Source organism: Botrytis cinerea, chromosome 3 (genome assembly GCF_000143535.2).
Source record: "Botrytis cinerea B05.10 chromosome 3, complete sequence".
Lineage (NCBI taxonomy): Eukaryota > Fungi > Ascomycota > Leotiomycetes > Helotiales > Sclerotiniaceae > Botrytis > Botrytis cinerea.
Window position 1 is genome coordinate 2,942,982 of NC_037312.1, and position 21,628 is coordinate 2,964,609.

Sequence of the window (21,628 nt, forward strand, 5' to 3'; positions counted from 1 at the left end):
ATCTGGAGAAATTAACCGCGACGCGCTTACCCTTGTATGGCATCGGCTGTTTTACCGGATGGGATCCATTGAACCCCTGGTTTTGAGTTCTTGGTGTTGAGCCTAGAAACGTCATGAAGTTTAATTCAAGAGAAGGGACTGAGCTGATGAAAAATGGTTCGAAACACCATCATAGCCTTTACTTCCCTGAGTTTTATTCTAACAGACTGGAGTGATCGATTTTATTGTATGCAACTGCAAGGGTCAAAATCTTAAAACGGAGTTCTTTAATTCAATTTCATTTCTTCAGCACTACGCCACTCTCGTCTCAGCAGATCCCCACGGTATAAGATTTCATTCCTACTCCCTCTTCCTCCTCAAACCTTGCGCCAATCGCCATGGATTCTCCATCACTAGAAGTTAATGAAATCAATGTGATCACCCTTAACTGTTGGGGTCTTAAGTTTATCTCTGACCTACGAAATGAACGACTTACGGAAATTGGGAAAGCCATTGGGTCTGCAAGCCCTACACCCCATATAGTTGGCCTGCAAGAGTGTTGGACACAGGAAGATTACAAGAGTATACGAAAGGAAACGAAACATATTTTACCTTATGGAAAGTTTTATCACAGTGGCATATTTGGAGGGGGGTTGGCAATTTTGTCTAAATGGCCAATCGAAGAGAGCTCTATGTTCAGGTATCCTCTAAATGGTAGGCCTACTGCGTTTTTCAGAGGTGATTGGTTCGTTGGAAAGGGCGTTGCTGGTGCGAGAATTCGATACGGAAAAGGTCCAAAAGATATTATGGAGGTTTTCACCACACATGTAAGTACCTTGGCGCGTTTTTCTCTGCCAAAACTAATGTACATAGCTCCACGCACCATACGAAACAGAACCAAACGACTCATATATCTGCCATCGAACCGCACAAGCATGGGAAATAGCAAAACTTATGAGAGGCGCCGCAGAGCGTGGACATTTAGTTCTTGGCCTAGGAGATTTCAATATGATACCACTATCCCTCGCCCATCGACTCATTAGTACACATTCACCTGCTCGAGATGTCTGGATGGTCTTGCATCCTGATTGCTCTATCGGTGCGGCGGTTGATGAAGTCGAAAAGGCTCGAAGACGCCCAATACCAACTGCCGAATTCAATTTATCGGAAAACGGTGCAACTTGCGATAGCGTATTGAACACTTGGCGTTGGAGTAAAGGAGAACAAAAACGTCTTGGTCCAAATCGTCCCGAGATTGAGATTCCAGGTGATACACCTGACCCTCGTGCAAAACGACTAGACTATATTTTCGCCAACACGTGTTTCGATGAAAGCAATCCATCAGCAGGAGGATGGATAGTAAAAGATGTACGTGTTGGCATGCTGCAACGACATTCCAAATATCAATGCTCATTGAGTGATCATTTCTCCGTCGAAGCAACATTGGTACATACAAAATATGCATCACCAACCGAACAAACAATAAATAATAAATCTGCCGTATCTAATGGCGTCTACCTCCAAACCGCCCCCTCAGAATCTCATCTTCTCAGCGCTCATACACAACTCAAAACTTCATCATCATCACCCTACCTGCCTATCTCAACATACGATGAAATTATCGCCATGATTCATGTCTACCGACTTCGAGAGCGCCGTCAAAGACGTCTTCGTTTAGGTCATTTCGTCGCTTCGGTATTCATTAGTATAGGTTGTTTTATAGCTGTTTGGTGGAGTCCTCGAAATTTTGTTGCATTTATACTTATGTTGTTGAGCAGTTTGGGACTTGGAGCGGGCGTTATCGATGGATTGATCGGGGGTCTTTTTGTAGGGAGTGAGATTAGAGCACTTAAGGAGTTTGAATGGGAAATTAGTAATGCAAGGGCGGCGGCTAATGGGGAACCGCTTGATCTCACTGAGGAGGGAATTCAGGATTGGTAGTCCTTTTCTGTGGGAGGGGTGGAAGGAACTGGGGAGTATTAATGTTTAATTGGTAAAAAGAAACCTGCGGGGTATATTACTAGTGGATCATGTTTAATTCGGGTATCTTTTATGCTGCTGCGAATAATTGTAATATACGCAAACGAGCATTTTTTCTTCAATGTACCGTGTTTTTCTCCCGCTCGCTGTTTCCTTCTTTTTACCTCCCACAAAATCTCCTTTTCACAGCACCTGCCTTCCATTCTTGCTCTCCTGTTGTTACCCGAATTTTACATCTCATCTTGCTTGCCTGTTCCTTCCCCATCCCTTTATTTGTTTTCATAATAAGATCCAGCATGAGATGAGATGGCAACACAACATCATAACATCAAAAAAACATTTTTCGTTTGTTTCATTATCTCTTATAATTGATAATTAGCAGATTTAGGAGACGAGACACATCAGGTTTATCACAATCACAAGTAGCGCTTTTAATACGTAGAACGTGTTACTGGTTACGTGGGTACTGTTATATCAGTTTTGGGGACACGTGCTGGGGCAATCTTGGACGAAGAGGGATTGTGCGGATAGATACGAACAGCGCGAGGGACGAGTCGACTGGAAGGTCTATTTGCGAGGAAGACGGGTGAATAGAATATTAGGGGAAGAGATTCAGATGTATTTGGGTATCTTGCTAGTTCTGGGTTTTGGGAATAAGTGAGAGGCGTACGATCAGTATGACTGATCAGAGAGAGAAACTGTCTCCGACTCATCCAGATGGTGCGTTTGCAAGAGAGCTTGAATCGATGCTGGAAGGGCAGGCGGAAGTGACAAATGAGAGAGATGAGACAAGGCAGAGAGAAGAGAGAAGTCAGATAGGGGAAAGGAGTGAGAGAGAGGAGAGAAGAATAGATGACAGCGAAATGGAGAGAGATATGAGGCAACACAGGATGTGGATGGAGAGGCAGGATCGTCATCAATACATTATTGGAAACGAAATAGAGCCGGTGAACCCAGACAATTTCTCGAGGGAAAGAAGACTGCAGGCTGGAGGCGGAAGACCTAGACAAGGAGAACGTGGTATGTGGCAGGAAGGTAGGGAGACTAGATTCCAAGAAATGGCGCATGATCAAAATCCAGCAAGTCGTAGACGAGAGGAAAATCGAAGACTGGGAAGTATGAACTTTTCATCATTAGAAAGTAGCCAAGGGGTTGAAAGGGGAAAAAGTGGCGGTGAACGGGGAAAGAAGACTTTGTTTAAGAGACAGGAGACTGGAGAGGAACGACGAAAAAGGCTTGTAAGAAATAGGCGGGCGAGGTTGCATTATAGAAAAGTCCTGGATAGAGATACCGAAATCATGAACGGGAATGATCCAATTAAAAAGGAGGAGGTCCAGCAAAAAAGGATCGAAAAAAAACGGAAACGGAAGAAAGAATACCAACAGCGAAAAAAATTGGAGCGTAAAATTGCAGAAAAACAGCAGGAGCCTGAAATCATGGAAGAGGATGATCTGTTGGTGAGGACGACAGTTCGATCGAAACAGTTTCGAAAAGATGGGACCAACAGTCGCTTCCAACAAACGACAGAAGGAAGGCGAAAGGCACAAACCCTGGTGGAAGAGGAAGAAGACAATGACGAAGATGGAGATGAATCGGAGGGTGAATGGAGAAGATATTACGATGGGGAGGAAGACGATGAATAAAAGTAACAGTAGCGACACACGGAAATTGAGAACTGGAAATTGATATTCTAAATAGCGTTAGCGTAACTTAATGAATGTAACTTCAACCGCTTATAGAAAATTTGGTTTCTCTCTAATAGTCGAATCAGTATAAATTTGGCGAATTGCCTCGTGGGGTTGAATTCTAAAGTCTAATAGTAATCAATTGAACATATGGGATGACTGGGGACCTACTACAAATGAACCCCAGAATATCTGCCCTTCCCACATTGTACTTGTCATCATTCTTCATGTAAATCAATTCCTACGTTGTATTTTCCATTTGGGGTATCTATTATTACCTACTACTTGCCACTCATCACTTACTACAACCACCCAGCGTCAACGGCATCGCCTTCTCCTCCGCATACCTCCTTTCCTCCCTATTCCTCCTCTCCATCCAACCCACCACTCCCTCCTGCACCTTCCTATCATCACAATACGCACTCTGCACCGGATTCCCCAGCACTTCATACAGCGGCAACGCGCCCGTCCACACATCTTCTCGCTCCCCCAATCCCCCACGCTCCAAACTCTCCACATTCCCGGTCCGGATTTTCGCCGACGCACTGCGCACCACGACTTTAATCACCTGGACCGATTTCATGGCTTCGGGCGCTACGGGATTGGTTTGTGACCAGCGACGGCGGATCATGTGGTTTGTGAGGAGGTGCATGGCGTAGTGTTTTTCAGAGGCGGATGTAACGGGTTCGGCGGTGCCGTGGATGACGCAGGAGCGGTAGTTGAGGGAGTGGCCATTAGGGGTGAAGTGGAGGATTAGTCCGTCGACTTGAGGTGGTTAATGAGGATGTTTGTCTTCAATGCGTGGTAAAAATACCTTTAGTGCTACTAATGACAACTTTCATATTTCCTCCCTGTTTCGTCATACGGTTCAACATCATGGCGGAATTTCCATGGAGATACACATCGAATGGTCCTTCGCCGAAACTCTCCTGCTCCCGTACATACTGTTCCTCGTCTCCGTCATCTTCACAGAGGGGTTTATGAGGATCATAGTTTCCCGCAACCGCAGTCATTGGTAGCGAAAAGGGCGACGGTTCTCCATCTTCATCTGGGACTATGAATGAAATCGTCGAGACGAATGTTTGAGAGAGAATGGAATGAACCGTGCGGTAATCATAATGTGCTGTGAGTGATTAGAATGTATTTCGTAATGAGAAGAGGGGTAAACACCTCGTTTTTTGTATACTCTGATAGTGTTTTCCTTCGATTGAGGGTATTCCCCTGGTGTTTGTTCGGCTGTTATGGAACCCATGGTTTTGGATGTAGATGTGGATGTGAAAGACTAATTGATGTCGAAGCAACACAACGATTACGCAGAAATGCTATTCTACACAGATTGTCTCACGAGAAATGCAGATTATCACTTGGCAGCAGTCACTTTTATACCAACGGTATTTTTCCAAAATGTTGCCGCAAACCTCCTTAACGCGCAACGCTACAAAAAAAGCAGGTGGACACGACCCCTTTTTTAAGGAAGGTGGACGCGAATTTCCCTCATATTGATCCGATTCAGGACGTGCAAGGACCTTCTTCTTCACCACCCCACCAATCTTAATATCGCTTGTCTTATCTGATCGATTGATCGGATTTCATTGGTTTTCATTCGACAATAGCCATGCGGTCCCGGATGTGACAACTATTTTCGAAGTGTGAGTTCGTATGAAAAGGTGGGCAGGCATGGTATGAAGTAACTGTGCTCCGTATCTATGGGGAAGGACGAGGCGTAGAGGTGGTCCGTTCTTTCTTGTCATATCCTGATATAAATATGTACTCCACGGAAGTCGTGATATGTAGTCTTTGAATACTTTGCCATTCGGTGTGTTCTTTTCCATTTTGGCTAACGTTGCACATCTCTTTCTTTCTCTTGGAACTTTGAGATTCGTTTTGATTTTACTGTATTCGTACAAACAGTCGGGAACACAATTCGCTTGACTTAAGAAGATCAGTGTCTTCCAATTCCCCAAACTATGGCTCCCTCCATCGCAGAACTTCCGTCTTCCCCCTCGACTACTGTCAAGGAAGCTCCTATATCTACCACTTCTGGGCGCGGCATCTTCAATGCAGAAGTACAACCTCCGGAAGCCTCTGCAGTTCCAATATGGCAATCCATCGCTACTCGTCGCCAGCAAGAAATCAACTCTTCTATTCCTTCGGAATGGCTTCTTCCAACAGGCCTCCTCCAATCTAAACGTCCTCTCGATCTAGTAAAAACATGCGGTTTGTTGGATGAAAGAGAGGTGAAGATTGTGTACAGTGCTGCTGTGGATTTGCTCGAGAAAATGAGAACGAGAGAGTATACAGCTGTGGAAGTTACAACGGCGTTTTGTAAAGCGAGCGCTGTTGCCCATCAAGCGGTTTGTCTTCCGTTTCTTTTCTCCTAACTTTTGATCTCCCCAATCTCAGACATTGAAACTTCAAAGAGACTCCCGAATATTATATGGAAAGAAAAATAATAGCAAAAACTAACGAAACAAAAAAATAGACAAACTGTCTCGCTTGGACGATGTACCCCAGCGCCCTCTCCCACGCCGCCAAACTCGACGCTCACATGTCCCTAACCGGGACTCCCATCGGGCCCCTCCATGGTCTTCCCATCTCCGTAAAAGAACACGTCTACCTCATCGACACACCTTCCACATCTGGTTTCGTAGGCTGGGCCGATAACTTCTGTACTTCCTCTGCCCAAGAAGGAATGTGCATCCAAGTCCTCCGCGACAGCGGCGCAGTCTTTCACGTCAAGACTACTAATCCCCAAGGGCTCATGGCTCTCGAAACACAATCAAATCTCTATTCAACCACTACCAATCCTCTCAATACCTTCCTCTCCCCAGGTGGTTCATCAGGTGGTGAATCCGCCCTGGTAGCCATGCACGGGTCGATTCTCGGAATTGGCACCGACATCGGAGGGAGCATTCGAAATCCCGCCCTGAGTTGCGGTATCTACGGACTCAAACCCAGTGTGGCGCGACTTCCACATTCCGGACTCTCCGGCGCACACGACGGAATGGAAAGTGTGATTGGGGTTGTGGGACCCATTGCTACATGTTTGGCAGATATGGAACTGTTTTGCAAAACGCTCTTGGATGCGCAGCCCTGGAGACAGGAAGTTGGATTACTACCCATTCCATGGGGAAGTCGCGAAGCTATCGCTGCCGAGAAAGAAGAGAACAGGAAATTGAAAATCGGTATCATATACACTGATGGAGTACATACTCCTCATCCACCCATTACCCGTGTTCTGCACTCTACGGAGTCAGCACTCAAAGATGCAGGACATGAAATCATTCCCTTCCCAACACATCTGCACTCTCCTATCGTCTCTACTGTCAATGCATTATACCTCCTAGACAGCGGCGCCGAATATCTTTCCCACCTCTCTCTAACCTCTGAGCCTCCCACCTCATTACTCCAATGGCTTTTAGAAGAAGAGACCACGAAAAATCGTAGCATTCCCGAACAATGGAAGTTACATAAGGAGAGAAACAGGCTTCAAGACGCATATGCGAAATTGATGTTGGAAACGGGTGTAGATTGTATCATAGCGCCAGGGGGTGTGACGGTAGCGAATGCACATGAAGAGGCGAAGTACTGGGGATACACGAATGTGTATAACGGGTTAGATCTACCGGTTGCCTGTTTGCCTGCTGGAGAGGTGGAGGAGGGAGATGCGTGGGGCGATGAAAATGAAAATAAAATTGCAAAAACGCATATGGAAGCTCTGTGGGGCCCTGGAAAAGAAGGAGCGCAAAAATATGAAGGAGGAAGTGTAGGATTACAGATTGTTGGAAGGAGGTTGGAGGAGGAAAAGCTATTGAAGATGACCAAAATAATTGAGAGGGACTTGGGATTATCTGGGCCCAACTAGAAGAAAGAACTCGAAGGTAATGTGAAAATGAAGATTAGAGATCAAATCTGAGATATCGAAGTGATTCAGATTTTTTTAGAAGAACAAAAAAAATACCACCTATAATTCCCTCAAAAATCTTCTGAACGGCTAGAACTTCCAGTTCCGTACACATTCATAATTCAGACCAAAAGTATACAACTCCCCAATGCCCTAATCGCCATGGTGCAATCAACCAATCTCCCCTCCTCCTTCTGCAACTCCCAACTCTTTTCCAAAATCTTCAATGCACTACTCGAATTTCCGAAACTTCTTGAGTCCGCAATTGCAGCTTTCGATATTTCCCTAAAAAATCTCTGATCTTGTTTCGAGCTTGCTAAACAGCCTGCCACGCACAAGGGCCACACTAACCCTCTGAACATTTGTGGATTGGGTATCATGCGCATGGCGTTTATAGTGTTGTGGAGCATCATGTCGATATCTTCGGGACGTAAGTTATCCGAGATGACCATTTGAAGATAAATGAGAGATGCACAGGCAAAAATGTGTGATAACAGGAGGACGGAATGTTTATTATACAGTTCCGTAGAATAGAAGGGCGGAGTTCCTCGATGAATAGACCTCAATGCGTGAAGTTCCTTTAGCGTCTCTGAATTTTTCGATTCGAGACGATTGCGAATATTTTGTTCTGTGTAGATTAGTTGTTGGGCGAAGTCTATGCTTGAATCAGACTGATGTTTTCGTCTCCAGGTTCCTAACCAGGCGATCTCGCTAATCATTATCATGACCCAATTTTCACATCCCATTATGGACGCTAGTTGGATTTTGTGGTCGGATTTGGAGAAGCCAGGTTTCTTGGCAGAGAGTAATCGGTTATGGAATTCAGAAAGCCAAGGATGGGATCCAGTTGACACACAGGCTCTATCATTTTAGTGTTAGTTAATGTATAGGAATGAAAAATTTGCAAATGACGCTCCGCTGGCCCTCTGGGGGCCATTGCCATGGAGGCCGAATAAGGTCATATGGAAGAGCCTCGAGCGCAGCGAGTTATGGGGGTTTGGGGGCTTGCCACCATAATGAAATTCTTTATCAATCAAATACTTATTTAATTGATACAACAATTTGAGCAAGAAATTACTCTGGCCATTACTCCTACCACTGCCGCATGCTCTTTCCAGCATAAAGTCGAAATGCACAAAAACAAAAACAATCAGAAAAACTCACAGTGCATCCATCCAAATAATGGCTCCCGTAAAAAAATCCAACGCAGCACTATCCCTCGAAACCAAACTTTCACTCATAATCGATGCCGGCGATCCTGCTCTTGAAGTGTTGAAACATCGCGACGAACTCAATAGTGTTTCTGGGCCTGGTATCCTACCATTTGAGACTTCGTGGAGCACTAATATGAGTTCCGATGCTGCTCTGAGATGGACTTGCCAATTGCTTTCACCACCGTTGAAGAGCTTTGATGTTGTGTTAGTGATTTTGTTGTAATTCGTGATGGGGGTGTAACATGTAGGGCAGGAAAACTCACCTCGAAGGATATCAATTGTATCATACAAGCAAGAATTTGAATGTTTCCATCAAAGGCCCCTTGTTCAGATACATTTCTATTATTTTCGTGTATGAAATCTTGCAATCCTTTTAGGGCTAAATCATAGTGATGTTGTAATTCATGCAGATAATCTGTTTCCGCTTGACCACTTTCTCGTTCCAAGATAAGAGATTGGCGATGGAAAGCACTCAGAGTTAGAGCTGCATGATAGAGGGGTTTAGTTTTTGTGAGCAGTGATAATAGCCATCCTCTTCCCGACGATAATGATGGAGTATGAAATCGAAATTGGATAAAAAAGACATGATCAAGGTAATGCATCATTAAACTTGCTTCTTGATCTTCTATCCATTCTGGGAATAACGGAGATTTAGGCTCATTGGGGTTATCATGGTTCATTTCCATAGGGGGTGTAGATGTTGGAATGACATTGTCGATAATTTGTAAATTGTCTCCTTTCTTAGCGATTTCCGTTGTAGTACTAGGACTAGGTGATTCTGGCGATCTGGGCAAGGGCGATAGGAGACCTGCATTTTTCCTCGCACGAAAAGCGGCTCTCTTTTTACTTGCAGATGCAGCAACTATGACTTTAATCCTTTCCAATTCTTCTTTTCCACACTTTGGATCATCGATCCATTTCGGTTTGGGACCATAGTGACATTCTACATTCACATTCTTACACCTCAAACAGCCTATTAGAATCGGGTTTTGATTAGTATTATTCGGCAAGCCAAAACTAATGATGACTAACCGGGTTGTACTTCATCACATTTCTTTTTCCGTATTCTACACGTCCAACAACCTCGATTACTTCGGATTGCGATTGGTGGATCGACGTTAGAGCCGGAAGTGTTATCCATTGAGTACGAGAAGGAGGAAATGGAGTTGAGCTGACGCGGAAACCTGCGTAAATGATTACCCGATACACATTGTGGTACGCAAATAGAATCTAATGTCGTGATTACAGGCTCGTGATTACAGGCTCGTGATTCGTTCGTCGTATATAGCCGGTTCGATACACGACACTTTTTCCTATCTCGGGGATCCTATTGCCGAGTTAGATGAGAGGAAATATATATATGAATGTAAGCTACTATTCTCACATATCATTCATTGTATACTGAGTAGATAATACATATTGATTTGATTGCGAAGAGGCTGTGTATTATTGAGAAAGGAGGAATGATTGGGTTCTTGAAGGGGGAAAAGTAACTGGAGACGAGAAAAACTTCGCATCGTCTCGACTTACTCAAAGAGGTTAGTATTATCAATGCATTTTCGATTCATGCAAACTGCCAGCTAACCACTAGTCGGCTTTATATGAATCAAACGCCTCGTTCCAAGCCGGGGAAACCAAATAGCCCTTCCAAAGGAATCGTACTAAAATGACGTTAACATTGATAAATACGATGAAGAAATGTCTTATTTTCAATACACAGCCTTTAAACTTTATATAACCCATTAAGCATTGGAAAAGAGCAGAAGGCGGTAGAGGTCACACAAGAAAAGTCTTCACATATGTCATAGAATCATAGAGTAGTCCTAAACGACCATGTACAGTGAAGGGAACGAGTAGTCACATACCAACAATGATATCAGGAGTGAAGGGATGCTATCCAGCACATGTATAAACGTAGGGCGTCAAGTTGAAAATAAGAGCATAGATTGCCTTTCCTAGACTACATAAAGAAGGCCTATAAATACTAGCTACGAGAAGTCACATGACCAGCACATGTCCACGCGCACAGTACATCATAATTGTACATATGATTACATATGATTAAATAAGATTTTGATAAGTTATTCATCTCAGAAAGTTTTTTTTTTATATTCCCTTAAAAGTAGCGCTATGATGTTTTTAAACTATTTTCGAAAGCTTGCGTAACCTTACCGGTACCCCTGTCAAATAGCCTTACATGAAATGAAAAGGCTGAGAGGGTCCTTCTAGAACCCCCGCATTTATAAGATTGACTTCGTTCCGAGCCGAGGAAAGTAAGTATCTTTTTATTATTTTTAGTAAGAATAAATCACATCCTAATTTATGATTTTACAAAGAATTTACTAGTCTTTAGTAATGATTGCCAATTAATTACTATCATACCAAAAACTTGAATAATTGGAAACAGTTTCCACGAGGCTTAGCATCGAACTCATGCTAAGCCTAAGGCTTAGCATCAAACCCACACTTTTATTTTAGACTTAATGTCAACCATTTCCACACCCCCCCACATAGAACCTTAAACATTTCTATACATCATAGAAAACCCTGATTTATTTTAGATTAGAATTAGGCAGCTGCTTCATGTTTGTCGGCTATTCATCGTATGGCCAACCAGCCGAGGGTGTTCGGCAGAATTTTTCGCATAACCGGCAAGCGGACGGCAGATAATTAAACTCACATAAAACAAAACCCACACAGCCTGACGAGCCCGAGCGAGTGACATTCTCTTATCATTCTTATCAGATGCGGTAAGGATCACGAGTTGTGCGGGGCCAGTGAAACAACGACCAAACAAACCTTCAACAGTCTCTTGGCCTACATTCTCATCTATAACTGTACAGGGCACATAGTATATATTGAGGGCCCGGTTGAATTTGACGAGTTTCCTTACCAAAAGTCACATACTTTGAAATCCGATTATAATTGTAAACTACCTTTCACCCTTCAAAACTTCCTCTTCTTAACAGAAATCCAAATCCAAAATCCCTCCATCTCTTTACAATCCTTCCTTTCAGCAACCGACTGTAAGGAATTCTATCTTCATTCTCAAAAACTATAATCATCTTGGTGAGTTCGGTTAAATTGACCGGGCCTTCAATAACCTTGAATACTATCTACGCCTTGTAAGATGCATGCATGCAGCTAGATAAATATAAATACCTAAGAGCGATAACGAATCAATGATTCTTATTGGGAGAACTCTATTCTATTATATGCTTATCTTTAACTTTGATTCGACCACTCGCACTTCCCGAATTAGAGGTCTTATTTCCTGGTGTGTCTTTATTATTATCATCCTTGTATCATTGGTGAAGGCCTAAATTAGCTCTTGATATTGAAGATGATTTGTCCGATCTGATGGACGATCATGAAAGCCTCAATTAATATCACGACGTTACCGAATTTCTGAATGTTATAAAGATTTCCATTTGAAAATTTCTCGAGATGTCGTTTCGTTCGAATCTACAATGACGTCGAAAAGGGGAACATCGTCTAACAAGGAGGGAACAACATCCATAATAACTCCAAGTCAATCGCAAAGACACTCATTACTAAAGTTCTATTCCGCTTTCTTCCTTGGCACTTTCATTCTTACCATATGACACTATGGTATCCCCTCACACCTAATATCTCCCACAAACCTCAAATCTAATCCTCTCGGTCCGACTACCAAAACCTCAGCCTAAAAATGGAAAGACGTAAGTTCCCTCTCTTTCCACCCCCTCACACCTCCAGATCGCTGCAAGCTCATTTCTCCTCTAGCGCCCATGCCTGGAACCCAAATTTTCAATATACGCGCCTCCCACTCCATTTAGACTGGGACTAACTCAACACAAGCTCCCCCTCCCTCATCACCCTCTCCATCATCAAAATCGCCGGCACAGACCTAATCAACTATCTGGCTCCGGTATTCACCAATCCCTGCAGACCAGACGGCTCAGGAATCTGTTTCCTCCTCCTAAACGCGGCTGGCGAATCTCCAAAAAAAATCATCTGCAAGAATCACGTTATAATTTCAAATCGTTCGATCCGCGCAGAATCGGAGCCTCAACACCTAACACTCATAAATTACTGGGTTCCGCACTGAAAAATGCACAGATTTGAAATTAGGTCATGTTAGGCCACGTAGACTCGCACCCGGGAATTCTAAATGATACATATGCACTCTGTCGAAAATGTGCGAGAATATAGAGAGGAAGTCGAAAGATAAGGGAGAAGAATTGTTGAAATTTGTGAGTACGATGAGTGTGGGACATGATATGTGAAGTTATGAGGAAGATGGAGACGCAGAAGTTGAGGTATTGGGGGTTTGGTTAGGGGTGCGGCTGTGTATCCAGATTTAGTGGAGAGTTTGGTTAGTGATGGTATGTATTGGGAGATCGTTCTGTTTGTCTGGATTATTTTTCTATTCCTTTTCCCTTCAAGTTATTCCCCCACTCTTTCGAAGACGCTGGTTCTTCCTGTTCTTGGAATTGGTAGAGAGAGAAAAAAAACTACACGTGCAATAGCTCTCGTTTAAAAAACATCCATCAGAACGACCCCTAAAAATAACAGATCTCCAATACTAACAACAACCAAGCAACATAAACTACAACGGACAGTCCACAAAAACGCACCCCTCCTTCCTCCGCGACTCGGAAAAATTCACATCAGCATTCTCCCACTACTACCCCCAATCCGGCCCCAGCATCCGCGCCTTCTACTCACCCACCCGCCTCTCTACACTCCCCTCCCAGCTAAAATCCATCCATCCGTCCATCTATCCAATCACATTCCCCCTCAAATCCCCTCCTCCTCCCAAACCTAATAACCTACACCTCCCTCAAACCTCAAGCATCTCATCCCCACATCTCTACCGACCAATCCTACCCTTTCCTTCCCTCGCAACCGTCCTCCACGCCCTCGAATCCGGTTATGGAATCCCGTTTATCGAACTCACTTCTACTTTCGGTTTGCGCGATATTAAAGATAATTAGCTGTGATTGTTCCCGGAGTTTCTGTGATGATATTTCTTCTCATTCTTCTATCAACAACAATCAGAACGACGAAGACGAAGACCTCGAGTACACTCCCGATGTCAGCGCCGCTATAATGTGTACCGATGGCCCACCCCTCTCTTTTCCACACCTACGCTTCCGCACCTACACTTCTACTCTCACCTCTACCACTCCCACCCTCGGCTCGGTAGGTGTCACTTTCACCCTATACTAGATCGGTTATACTGCATATACAAAATGGTATTTCATTAACCCCTTTCACAATAACACATCCCATTCAATCCTCTATATAAAAAATCAAACAGATAATATACTATTGCTAATAAACGCAATAAATAATATGAAGAGATTTATAAACACAAGCCTCTTTCACTTTTATACTTTTCTATATTATACTTAGTATTGGTTTTATAAATATTACTTTTACTTTACACTGTGTCGATCATATTGTATACACAAGAATGCATTTCATTAACCCCTTTCGTAGTAACACATTCCATTTAATTTTCTATATAGTAAGCGAGCCTAGCAGATGAAATGGTGTCTTTAGTAATCATAATAAAGAACACAAAGGGATTCTTGATTTTAGAGATGTAGAGGCATTGTAAAAGAGTAGAAGGTGATAGAGGTCACACAATTGCAGAAAAGCCTTCGCATATACCATAGTCAATCTAAACAGCCATACATGGTGGATGAAGTAAATCACTGCATAGCGGCAGCGAAGTGAGGTAACACACCTGGGGCAAAAGCACACAAACGTAGAGGATCAAATAAGAGGGTAAAACATTGATTGATTTCTTAAGTCTATAGAAAGAGGAACTATAAATAGAGGAACTATAAATAGAGGAACTATAAATAGAGGAACTATAAATAGAGATTCAACATGTTACATGACTCCAGATAATGTTTTACGCGCACAGCATATGAGTTTAAGTGCGGGGTGTTTTGGGGGGAGGGTGTATTTTCAAGGGGGGGAGAGGGCGGTAGAAGGAGAGAGTGGGGAGACAGGACTAGATGAGGGCGAGGAAATATACAAAGAATTTAAAGAAGCAGTATGAGAATTAATAATGAATGTAAATATGAGATTTGAGAGGGGAGTGGTACGATATACAGAATTTATACGAAAAGGAAATTTGAGATGAAGAAGAAGAGAAGAAGAGAAAGAAGAGAAAGAAGAGAAAGAAGAGAAAGAAGAGAAAGAAGAGAAAGAAGAGAAAGAAGAGAAAGAAGAGAAAGAAGAGAAAGAAGAGAAAGAAGAGAAAGAAGAGAAAGAAGAGAAAGAAGAGAAAGAAGAGATATATTAAATCTATACAAGTATTTACAATTTATCATTCATGATATATCTAACAAATTTGAGCTAAACGAAAATAGGAGAGAAAATCAGAAAAGCAGAAAAACAGAAACTCAAGGGGCGGGTGGGAAGAATCAGATGATGAAATCCGAATCCGAATCCGAATCCGCACCAATCAACCAGCAATACAATACACAACACACAATTACCATTCGAAAACACACACCCATGACACACCAACCTAAAGCCGCAGTACTCTGAGAGCAACCCTTCTCTTTCTCTTTCCAATCGGTTTATAAATCCGAATAATACAATGATGAAATATATAATTTGAGATTGTGTGACACAAAAGGACTCATACTCACAATCTGTAATTGGATAGAATTAGAAAGGATTCCCATAATCAAATGCAATCAAAACTGGTATTAAGTAGCTTTGTGTAGAAGATATATAGAAACTAATTTTTAAAAAAGAACTATAGGGTATACTATTCAAGAGAACGTATTGGAAATCATATATATATGATACTAATAAGTAGTATGCTAGGAACAATAGAAAAGAGCTTCGAGTTTGCAGAAATAAAACATTTTCAATATATTCACAGTCCATTCAGTTCATTGATCTTCAACACACAACACACAAGATGCAAAATCTAGGATTTAGTTCTCAAGACCGCCTCGTGTACTCATTAGCTACCTAGCTAGCTAGTTATCTATGCATTTTCTCTCTTCCCCCTCCCATACACACATATACACACACACAAACAAACACACACAGAGAGAGAGCCGATCACAGTTCAACACCTCCATGCACGCAATTCCACATCTCATTATCATTTCATTTCATCTCATCCCATCTCAGCATTCCCATCCATTCATTCGTTTATTCATCTATGCAGCATACCATTAAGTGTATCATATCATACCATACGCCTTTCTTTTCATAAAAAGAAATGAAGATCAAAAAATTATTCATCTCCCATTCCCATTTCCCATACCCTTTTTCAACACCCCAGCACCAACCAGTACCTTGCACCAGTTTACAAATGCTATGCAATCCTATGAACATGATGTGAAATGACTTGACTTGATCTATCATATCAAGTCAAGTCTAATGAGCCGAAAAGCACAAAAGAAGGGAAAGAAGAACTTGTAATTTCCCAGAGATCCCCCAAACGCACTCGCTCCACTCCATGAATACATTCTATTCAACCAGCCAACCCCATGGAATTACCTGGTACAAAGAAAGAATATGGGAAGATTAAGCCAAATACTTATAAGTGGGTACTTTAGCATCTTCGATTCTTTCCAAATATTCTCTTTCGATCAAACTTTCAATACGTCGTTTCATCATATTGATATTAGGCTGGAAGCGTTGTGCAAGTTGTGAAATGACTTCTGTAACGAGTTGTTGATGAGGAAATTCTTTACGTGCTCTATAATATTTTGTTAGTATATAATTCATCGTATCGAGAGCAGGGACAACATACTTCATGATTCGAACAATGACTGTGTCCATAACATTTCCTCGATGTTCATCATTTCTTTCCTCAGTCAATCTTCTTTCCTCAGCGCCTTCGACCTTGCTGGTTTGTCCACCCATTGCTTGAACCTTAATCTTATGAGATTTACTAACAAAACTGGAATTGAATGTGAAAACATCACCAATTGTAGGTAATTCATTGGGTTTTCCGGGTTTCTTGAGAAGAACTCGAGATTTTGGTGGACCAGAGAGTTGCATCAAAGCACGTGGTAATTCTTTATCGCTAATATTTAAGCGTTCCTGAATTTCTTCATACGATAAAGTTGCACCATCTGGTAGATCGTTGAAAAGCATCAAAATGATCATGCCATAAGTATTCACATTTAATTCGTACTTTCTTTCCCTACTCTTCGGACCTGTTTCTCCTGGGATGGCTGGGAAATAACATCGAATATCAGCATTTCCTAGATTACCTAACCAGGTCAACATTCTACCATTTCGATCTTTGAGATAGAATGCCTTGAATGAATCTTGTAATTTTTGCATTTCTGGAGGCCAATTGCAATATTGTCGGGGTCCCTCGTCTGATGAAGGAATACCACCAATAATTTCTGTAGGCCAACAATTGGTAGAAAGAACGATAGCAGACAGCTCGATTTGTTTATGATCCTTGTCTCCGAGGTTGTTGATGTGGTTTCTGTAGTTCTGGGTAAGTTCTTCGGACATGGTGACATCCTTGAACATGCCTTCCAGCTTAGTCGTAAATGAATTCCCGATTTCCAACTTCATTCGCGAAATCATTTGCTTCTCCACATCAGTACTTTCGGATTTATTGAGCAGTAAACGTTTCGCAAGATGCTTTTTGTAATATCTCTCAAACATATCTTTGTCTTGAATATATCGAAGTAAAGTGGTGGCCTTGTCTAGCACTTCGTCGATCTCAACCTCGGTTTTGCCCTTGATGCCACGCTTGAGGTTATCGTCAATAAATAAGGAGACGTACTCGGAACATCGATCGAAAAGGTTAATGAAATCCGAAAAGCTCTTAGTGATGGCAGTTTCCAGAATGGTATCTTCATTGAAGCATTTTTTCCACATATTGTCGAATTTATCCTTCAATTGAAGGACCTCGTCCACCCACTTGATAGCTGCGAGTGTTTGCTTCGCGGCAGCATTCATTGGCTTAGCCTTCTTCTTCGCACCTTCAGCTTCATCCTCTTCTGCCTCGGGCTTGGTATCCTCAGCTACGACAGGAGTTTCAAATTCACCGCTGGCAATGATTTTGTTGATTTCCAAACCGAGTTGTACCACACGACCTTGCAGTGCAATTTTCAGTGGTCCTCTACCTGCATCTATCCTAGTGATAAGTTGATATAGAATAGATAAATCTTCAAATCGGTCGTTTTCGATCATAGCCTGCAAACCACTTCCTTCCATCGCAAGAAATTCATTCAGATGACTGCTGATCAATTCTTGCTCGACAACTTTTTGGATCTTCCTGCTTGTGAAATGCGCGATAGTCGTATCACACCTATCAGCTTCCTCTTCGAGCCGTCTCTTCGCTTGACGTAACCAGGTACCAGCAGGTGAATCCCTTAGTAAAGTTTGACATTCTGCTTGGTAAAACTTTCTGCTAGCTTGCAGGAATGCAGGTTCGAAAACCGTAAGGTATAGCTTATCACTCTCGTTCTCTGCGTCGGTTTCGTATAGACCCTCTAGCATATAAATGACCGACCGGATCAAATGTCGATTGATGACATCACCTTCTCTCTCCATTCCAATCTGATCTAATATAACCGAATTTAAAATATCGAAAGTGATCATGCTTGAATTGTCCAGAAGTGGCGAACGTAAAATGTGATCCCGGAAAAGTCCCATGGCCGTAGTGTAAATTGAAGCCTTGCGATTATCGCCACAATAAACTCGATCCATATACATGAGAACATCAGTTGTCATACCCATGCATAAATTGTGATCCGTCCATGAAGCCTTTAGTCCCTCTAGAAATTGTTCGCCGGTAAGTCGTCGTTCGTTTGCGGCCGTTCCAGAGACGCCACCAGCAGCAACATTGACCAGATTTGAAGTAATCAATTTCCTAATCGTTGGCATGACTTTCCCAGCGAACCATTGCTCCTCGAAAACTTTGACTCGTTCATATAGTAAATCTCCATCTTTTCGCAGTACGATTTTATAAGATGCCCGATATAGTTGTTCGAACGAAAGTGTTCCTGCATTCTTTTCATGGATTTCCTGAAGTGCATTTTGTAAAATCTCCCATTGGATTTCGAATTCGTTCTTTTCACCGGCACGTCCAAAAGCCTATGCAGTAGAAGAGTAGCAGTTAGCACAGATACCAAAAAAATAATAATACAGATATTCGCGACTAGAGAAAGAATGCTTCGAGGTCAACTACCATCTGACTTGTATTGATAGCATGTGCCATGGCCGCATCCAAAGACTGTCCTGGAGTGGGAGGCATTGTGAATTACTGTTCGGTTTCTAACCTGGGCGCAAACAAAGTTTTGAAAGTTTATTAAGATATTCATTTGCCAGAAGGGGCAGGCAGGTTTTGTAAGAGAAAGAAGTATGGGGGACCTAGACAGGTAGGTATGGAAGTGGAAAGAGGTGAATCTATACATACCCTCCGAGGCGCACGAATCCTAGTTCTACCACGACCAGAAATCATCTTTAAAAGTCTTTCGGTTTCCTCTGACTTCCCAGTTCCTCAGAATACACGTTTTGATATGGTCTATCTCTTTCAGGCTCGGAGACGGTTGAAGTTTCGCTGGTAATGCAGTAGGGTGAGGGGTTAGATAAGATCAAGGCTGCGGATGAATGCCATGCAATTGTGTTGAGAAATGTTCAGTGAGGTAAGGTTGACAAACCGATTAGTCGAAGTGTTGTTTGTGTATTGTAAGAAGACGAAGAGAACAGTTCCCTAAATACAAGAAATCCAAGGTGCAAAAGGTAGAAAAGGTGCTCTAAGATCATGAATGTTCATTGAACATTCATTTATATGACTTTGACATGGAATCTTTCAAAGACTGTACTAGGAATGACTAGGTACTTTAGCGGTACGGGTCGAAAGCAGTGGTGCTGTGTGAATTACTTAGACTTAGTAATCACTCTCATTCTGCCACCAATCAAAAGACGTTTGGCGACGAAGCTAATCCTTCAATATCAGGCGGTGAACAAACTAGTAACTCTCTATGTAGTAGCAGCAACAGTAATACTCGTGGTTGATAAATCATATAAATAAACCTCCCGTATAAATGTGACTTATGATTTCGTATGGCTGCATCGATCATACCTCGTCTGTCTCCATCTCCTATAACGCTAGCAGGCACTAGCAATATAATCATACATTCAACACAATATAACACAACCCCTCCCTCACACTTCATCCACCGGTGATCCAAGCTTTCTATCCAGCCCAGCCTTGCCTTGTCCTCGTCATAATCGGCAGAATTACAAGCCCAAAGCGGTAAGCGAAATAAAATTCCTTATCGCAATCAAATTCCGTAGCCTTCCCCAATCTTCTACTCTATCAAGAACTTTCATCTCAAAACACTCTCCTCGCTCTTCTATTGTTGAGTTTCTTTCCATAGCTACTGTGCTGTACCTCTCAAATCAAGTTTCATCTGCACAAATAGGAGGGTTTCCACACGATTCCTCTCGCCGTCTCGTTCTCCCATTGCATCTCTCCATCTTGCACAAAGAGCAGACAAAACAAAGCCCACAAGCCCCTCCTCCAAACACACAACGAAACCTCCCTCACAATGTCTCTCAAATCCTCCACCTTCACAGCTTTGCGAGCTCTCTCCCGACATCAATCTGCAATCCCCAAATTCCCCTCTCGTATCATCTCCCTCAGCCACCCGCGCCTCTACAGCACGCCCTCCAAACCCCTCACCGACCGCTCTTCCGACCCCTCCACCCCATCATCTCCCCCCCCGCGCGCCCCTCAACCCTCCTACGACCTAACCTTTACCTGCCAGCCCTGTTCCGCACGTTCCACACACCGCATATCCAAACAAGGCTATCATTCCGGCTCCATCCTCATCACCTGTCCCAGCTGCAAAAACCGGCACGTCATCTCGGACCACTTGGGAATATTTGGAGATCGCAAATTGACGATTGAGGATTTGATGAAGGAGAAAGGGATGCTGGTTAAGAAGGGGACGTTGAGTGAGGATGGGAATTTGGAATTTTGGAGTGATGGGACGAGTACGGAGAGGAAGAGGGATGGGGATGGAGGAGAGGGAGAGGGGAGGTAGAGAGATGTATTTGGTTCTCGAGTTTTAGAGGAGTTGTACAAGTCATTGGAAATTAAGGAGGAGAGCTGTCAGGGAAGGATAGCTTTTCGATTAGGCCTGGGTCAAGCAGATGTAAGGAGAATATGCACACAACCTCAAAACCTCATGATACATCACACTGGACCAACCCAATCGCCAAGAAACAATCCAACTACCACCGAATACCACCGAATAACACCAATTGCAGTCCTAAAACAAACAAACACATCATCCAGCACACAACCTCAAACCCTCAAAACCCACAACACTCTCCTCTACGAAAGAATGCTCAGAGAACACACACACACACACACCTCCAAAAAAGCAACTCCAAACTCCACAAACCAAAATCAATGTACAAAAAGTTTCAGCGTCGACGGATTCAAAAATGTAATAATACCCATACCAAATCAAATCAAATAAAATCAACGTCACATTACATCATACTTGCATATACATACACACAAAATACTTATTTTAAATCACATCTCATGCAAAAATTCAAAAATTCACAAATTCAATAAAGAATCCACTTCCCCCGATCGGAGATACCTATATCTACATCTACATCGTACGTACCGACGTAGCTCACCAAATATTTGTAATTATGATCATGACCATGACCATGAGATACATGAGATATATAAGATACATGAGATACGTGAGATGAGATGAGATGAACGATGCTTAGGATATATATACATACATATATACATACATATATATAATCTTCAACAAATCTAAAATCAAATCAAATCAAATCAACAATCACTACGCACATAAGAGTACACACAGCCA

At 42.6% G+C, this 21,628-nt stretch overlaps 7 protein-coding genes across 10 annotated transcripts; 4 read left to right on the forward strand and 3 right to left on the reverse strand.

Moving 5' to 3' along the window:
- The first annotated feature begins 84 nt into the window (after positions 1-84).
- Positions 85-2,147, forward strand: Bcisc1. Its single transcript, XM_001554842.2, has 2 exons — positions 85-806; positions 853-2,147. The coding sequence occupies exons 1-2, from the start codon at positions 378-380 to the stop codon at positions 1,918-1,920; spliced, it is 1,497 nt and encodes a 498-aa protein (XP_001554892.1). The 5' UTR covers positions 85-377; the 3' UTR covers positions 1,921-2,147.
- A 120-nt stretch (positions 2,148-2,267) lies between these two features.
- Positions 2,268-3,717, forward strand: BCIN_03g08620 (hypothetical protein). The gene has a single exon (XM_024692219.1). It carries the CDS (start codon positions 2,637-2,639, stop codon positions 3,600-3,602), a length of 966 nt encoding a protein of 321 aa, XP_024547994.1. The 5' UTR covers positions 2,268-2,636; the 3' UTR covers positions 3,603-3,717.
- Positions 3,718-3,821: 104 nt separating this feature from the next.
- On the reverse strand, positions 3,822-5,031 carry BCIN_03g08630 (hypothetical protein). The gene is made up of 3 exons (XM_024692220.1): positions 4,815-5,031; positions 4,459-4,767; positions 3,822-4,409 (listed from the first exon to the last, which is right to left on the reverse strand). The coding sequence occupies exons 1-3, from the start codon at positions 4,894-4,896 to the stop codon at positions 3,940-3,942; spliced, it is 861 nt and encodes a 286-aa protein (XP_024547995.1). The 5' UTR covers positions 4,897-5,031; the 3' UTR covers positions 3,822-3,939.
- A 172-nt stretch (positions 5,032-5,203) lies between these two features.
- On the forward strand, positions 5,204-7,595 carry BCIN_03g08640 (hypothetical protein). The gene is made up of 2 exons (XM_001554838.2): positions 5,204-5,998; positions 6,127-7,595. Exons 1-2 carry the CDS (start codon positions 5,612-5,614, stop codon positions 7,507-7,509), a joined length of 1,770 nt encoding a protein of 589 aa, XP_001554888.1. The 5' UTR covers positions 5,204-5,611; the 3' UTR covers positions 7,510-7,595.
- A 7-nt stretch (positions 7,596-7,602) lies between these two features.
- BCIN_03g08650 (hypothetical protein) lies at positions 7,603-10,797 on the reverse strand. Of its 3 annotated transcripts, none has more exons than XM_024692223.1 (5): positions 10,628-10,797; positions 9,795-10,089; positions 9,026-9,735; positions 8,713-8,954; positions 7,603-8,409 (listed from the first exon to the last, which is right to left on the reverse strand). In XM_024692223.1, exons 2-5 carry the CDS (start codon positions 9,901-9,903, stop codon positions 7,671-7,673), a joined length of 1,800 nt encoding a protein of 599 aa, XP_024547996.1. In that variant the 5' UTR covers positions 9,904-10,089; positions 10,628-10,797; the 3' UTR covers positions 7,603-7,670. The 3 variants fall into 3 exon arrangements, with proteins under 3 accessions (XP_024547996.1, XP_024547997.1, XP_024547998.1); XM_024692222.1 differs by having other exon boundaries at positions 10,293-10,797; XM_024692221.1 differs by having other exon boundaries at positions 10,147-10,797.
- Positions 10,798-15,662: 4,865 nt separating this feature from the next.
- On the reverse strand, positions 15,663-19,585 carry BCIN_03g08660 (hypothetical protein). Of its 2 annotated transcripts, none has more exons than XM_024692224.1 (3): positions 19,177-19,585; positions 16,543-18,854; positions 15,663-16,488 (listed from the first exon to the last, which is right to left on the reverse strand). In XM_024692224.1, exons 1-3 carry the CDS (start codon positions 19,219-19,221, stop codon positions 16,314-16,316), a joined length of 2,532 nt encoding a protein of 843 aa, XP_024548000.1. In that variant the 5' UTR covers positions 19,222-19,585; the 3' UTR covers positions 15,663-16,313. The 2 variants fall into 2 exon arrangements, with proteins under 2 accessions (XP_024548000.1, XP_024547999.1); XM_024692225.1 differs by having other exon boundaries at positions 18,949-19,585.
- A 478-nt stretch (positions 19,586-20,063) lies between these two features.
- On the forward strand, positions 20,064-21,622 carry Bczim17. Its single transcript, XM_024692226.1, has one exon. It carries the CDS (start codon positions 20,315-20,317, stop codon positions 20,810-20,812), a length of 498 nt encoding a protein of 165 aa, XP_024548001.1. The 5' UTR covers positions 20,064-20,314; the 3' UTR covers positions 20,813-21,622.
- Positions 21,623-21,628: the final 6 nt, after the last annotated feature.

What these genes read in the sequence shown, in the direction of transcription:
- Bcisc1 (XM_001554842.2), top strand. Translation starts at nt 378, where the DNA reads ATGGATTCTCCATCACTAGAAGTTAATGAAATCAATGTGATCACCCTT. An exon ending in TGGAGGTTTTCACCACACAT is followed by an intron (nt 807 to 852) that starts GTAAGTACCTTG and finishes TAATGTACATAG; the next exon opens with CTCCACGCACCATACGAAAC.
- BCIN_03g08620 (XM_024692219.1), top strand. Translation starts at nt 2,637, where the DNA reads ATGACTGATCAGAGAGAGAAACTGTCTCCGACTCATCCAGATGGTGCG.
- BCIN_03g08630 (XM_024692220.1), bottom strand. Translation starts at nt 4,896, where the DNA reads ATGGGTTCCATAACAGCCGAACAAACACCAGGGGAATACCCTCAATCG. An exon ending in CAGAGTATACAAAAAACGAG is followed by an intron (nt 4,768 to 4,814) that starts GTGTTTACCCCT and finishes AATCACTCACAG; the next exon opens with CACATTATGATTACCGCACG. An exon ending in TGTCATTAGTAGCACTAAAG is followed by an intron (nt 4,410 to 4,458) that starts GTATTTTTACCA and finishes AACCACCTCAAG; the next exon opens with TCGACGGACTAATCCTCCAC.
- BCIN_03g08640 (XM_001554838.2), top strand. Translation starts at nt 5,612, where the DNA reads ATGGCTCCCTCCATCGCAGAACTTCCGTCTTCCCCCTCGACTACTGTC. An exon ending in GCGCTGTTGCCCATCAAGCG is followed by an intron (nt 5,999 to 6,126) that starts GTTTGTCTTCCG and finishes ACAAAAAAATAG; the next exon opens with ACAAACTGTCTCGCTTGGAC.
- BCIN_03g08650 (XM_024692223.1), bottom strand. Translation starts at nt 9,903, where the DNA reads ATGGATAACACTTCCGGCTCTAACGTCGATCCACCAATCGCAATCCGA. An exon ending in TACAATTGATATCCTTCGAG is followed by an intron (nt 8,955 to 9,025) that starts GTGAGTTTTCCT and finishes ACAACATCAAAG; the next exon opens with CTCTTCAACGGTGGTGAAAG. An exon ending in ATTATTTGGATGGATGCACT is followed by an intron (nt 8,410 to 8,712) that starts GTGAGTTTTTCT and finishes CTAAAATGATAG; the next exon opens with AGCCTGTGTGTCAACTGGAT.
- BCIN_03g08660 (XM_024692224.1), bottom strand. Translation starts at nt 19,221, where the DNA reads ATGATTTCTGGTCGTGGTAGAACTAGGATTCGTGCGCCTCGGAGG. An exon ending in GGATTCGTGCGCCTCGGAGG is followed by an intron (nt 18,855 to 19,176) that starts GTATGTATAGAT and finishes TCTACTGCATAG; the next exon opens with GCTTTTGGACGTGCCGGTGA. An exon ending in GTCATTGTTCGAATCATGAA is followed by an intron (nt 16,489 to 16,542) that starts GTATGTTGTCCC and finishes AAAATATTATAG; the next exon opens with AGCACGTAAAGAATTTCCTC.
- Bczim17 (XM_024692226.1), top strand. Translation starts at nt 20,315, where the DNA reads ATGTCTCTCAAATCCTCCACCTTCACAGCTTTGCGAGCTCTCTCCCGA.